This window comes from Gorilla gorilla, chromosome 4, assembly GCF_029281585.2.
Source record: "Gorilla gorilla gorilla isolate KB3781 chromosome 4, NHGRI_mGorGor1-v2.1_pri, whole genome shotgun sequence".
Taxonomy (NCBI): domain Eukaryota; kingdom Metazoa; phylum Chordata; class Mammalia; order Primates; family Hominidae; genus Gorilla; species Gorilla gorilla.
Window position 1 is genome coordinate 30,404,269 of NC_073228.2, and position 1,982 is coordinate 30,406,250.

General features: G+C 41.0%; 1 protein-coding gene across 1 annotated transcript; it reads left to right on the forward strand.

The window, feature by feature from the left end:
* The first annotated feature begins 724 nt into the window (after window positions 1-724).
* Window positions 725-1,552, forward strand: NACA2 (nascent polypeptide associated complex subunit alpha 2). Its single transcript, XM_004041228.5, has one exon. The coding sequence runs from the start codon at window positions 793-795 to the stop codon at window positions 1,438-1,440; it is 648 nt and encodes a 215-aa protein (XP_004041276.1). The 5' UTR covers window positions 725-792; the 3' UTR covers window positions 1,441-1,552.
* The last annotated feature ends 430 nt before the right edge of the window (window positions 1,553-1,982 follow it).

A 1,982-nucleotide genomic window follows, 5' to 3' on the forward strand; every position in this document is an offset into this window, starting at 1 on the left:
GTTTTCTTTTCTATGGATTTTTTGTTTTCTCTATACAGTTATAGGCTTACCAAGAATCAGTTGTGTTTAACCTATTTATGTTGGGTATTCTTATTACTATAATTATGTAATTTAACTGATTATTACGTAAACTCATTATATAACTGTTATATGAAATATAAATAGAAAAAATAAAATAGTTGTTTCTGTGCAAATTAAATTGAATGGTTTGGAAACATTTACAATTTTCCATTCATTGGGGGAGCAAGAAAAGATCGAGGGAAACCATACATATCTAGGATTCTGCGTTCAGATTGCTTCATGAGCACCTTTGAGTTCTTGGTCTATTTTAAATAAACTAAAACAGGGAATGATAGACAATACCTTTATAGATATGATTTACGTGAGAAAACCGAGGCTGAATTCCAATAAACAGATAATACTCAAAGAAAGGTTTAGGGCTCCTATCAAAAGATTGGCAAATAAAAGTACAGTGATATGTTTTCAGTTAAAACAGCATGTTAAATAATGTAAATTTTAAAAAATGATTCCCCAATTTAGTCATTTTTTCAAGGAACTGACCATTAACCAATTCCCAAGTGCCACTCACACCGCACCACTCAGACCGCGTAACTTACAGTCTCTAAATCCAATAGATCCTTTTCCATTCCAACTTGACCTCATGGCAATGTAGCACCGCTGACAAATGTCTTTTTAAATGCTCTCTTTTTGCTTCCCGCTGCAACAGGCGTGGGTCACGCTCTCGCTCGCGCTCTTTCTGCCGCCATCTTGCTTCCGCGTTCCCTGCACAAAATGCCGGGCGAAGCCACAGAAACCGTCCCTGCTGCAGAGCAGGAGTTGCCGCAGCCCCAGGCTGAGACAGGGTCTGGAACAGCATCTGATAGCGGTGAATCAGTACCAGGGCTTGAAGAACAGGATTCCACCCAGACCACCACACAAAAAGCCCGGCTGGTGGCAGCAGCTGAAATTGATGAAGAACCAGTCAGTAAAGCAAAACAGAGTCGGAGTGAAAAGAGGGCACGGAAGGCTATGTCCAAACTGGGTCTTCTACAGGTTACAGGAGTTACTAGAGTCACTATCTGGAAATCTAAGAATATCCTTTTTGTCATCACAAAACCAGATGTCTACGAGAGCCCTGCTTCGGATGCCTACATAGTTTTTGGGGAAGCCAAGATCCAAGATTTATCTCAGCAAGCACAACTAGCAGCTGCTGAGAAATTCAAAGTTCAAGGTGAAGCTGTCGGAAACATTCAAGAAAACACACAGACTCCAACTGTACAAGAGGAGAGTGAAGAGGAAGAGGTCGATGAAACAGGTGTAGAAGTTAAAGACATGAAATTGGTCATGTCACAAGCAAATGTGTCGAGAGCAAAGGCAGTCCGAGCTCTGAAGAACAACAGTAATGATATTGTAAATGCGATTATGGAATTAACAATGTAACCATCTGAAAGCAACTTTTTTTGGTGTCTCAAAGGAGTAACTGCAGCTTGGTTTGAAATTTGTACTGTTTCTATCATAAATAAAGTTATGACTTCTTGCTGGAAAAAGAAAAGAAAAGAAATGCTCTCTTTTTTTGGTCTCCAAGCGCCGTACTCTCCGGATCTACCTTCTTCCCTGTCTTATTCTTCAGTTTCCTATGTGGTCATCTTTTCTTCTACCCAGCTCTTAAATATTAGTGCATCTCAGGGGTCTTTCCGAGGCCTTGTGTTCTTTTCACTCTGCACACTCAACATAGGTGATCAGATTCATTTCTCTTGCTGATGATCCTCAAATAGTTTCAGTCCCAACTTTGTCCTAAGACACAGATTTGGATATCCAGCCACCTACTTACCGTCTTTCCTTGGATACTCTCCCGGCACCTCAATCACAGGATAGCCAAAAGTATACTCATCATCTCTCCTCCACCGGATGACTAGAGCTCCTTCTCCAGTGTCCCCAGCTCAGTGAAAGTCACCATCATACCCTTCATTCCCAAACCAGCC

Excerpts from the sequence above, each read along its gene's own strand:
- NACA2 (XM_004041228.5), top strand. The coding sequence starts at position 793 with ATGCCGGGCGAAGCCACAGAAACCGTCCCTGCTGCAGAGCAGGAGTTG.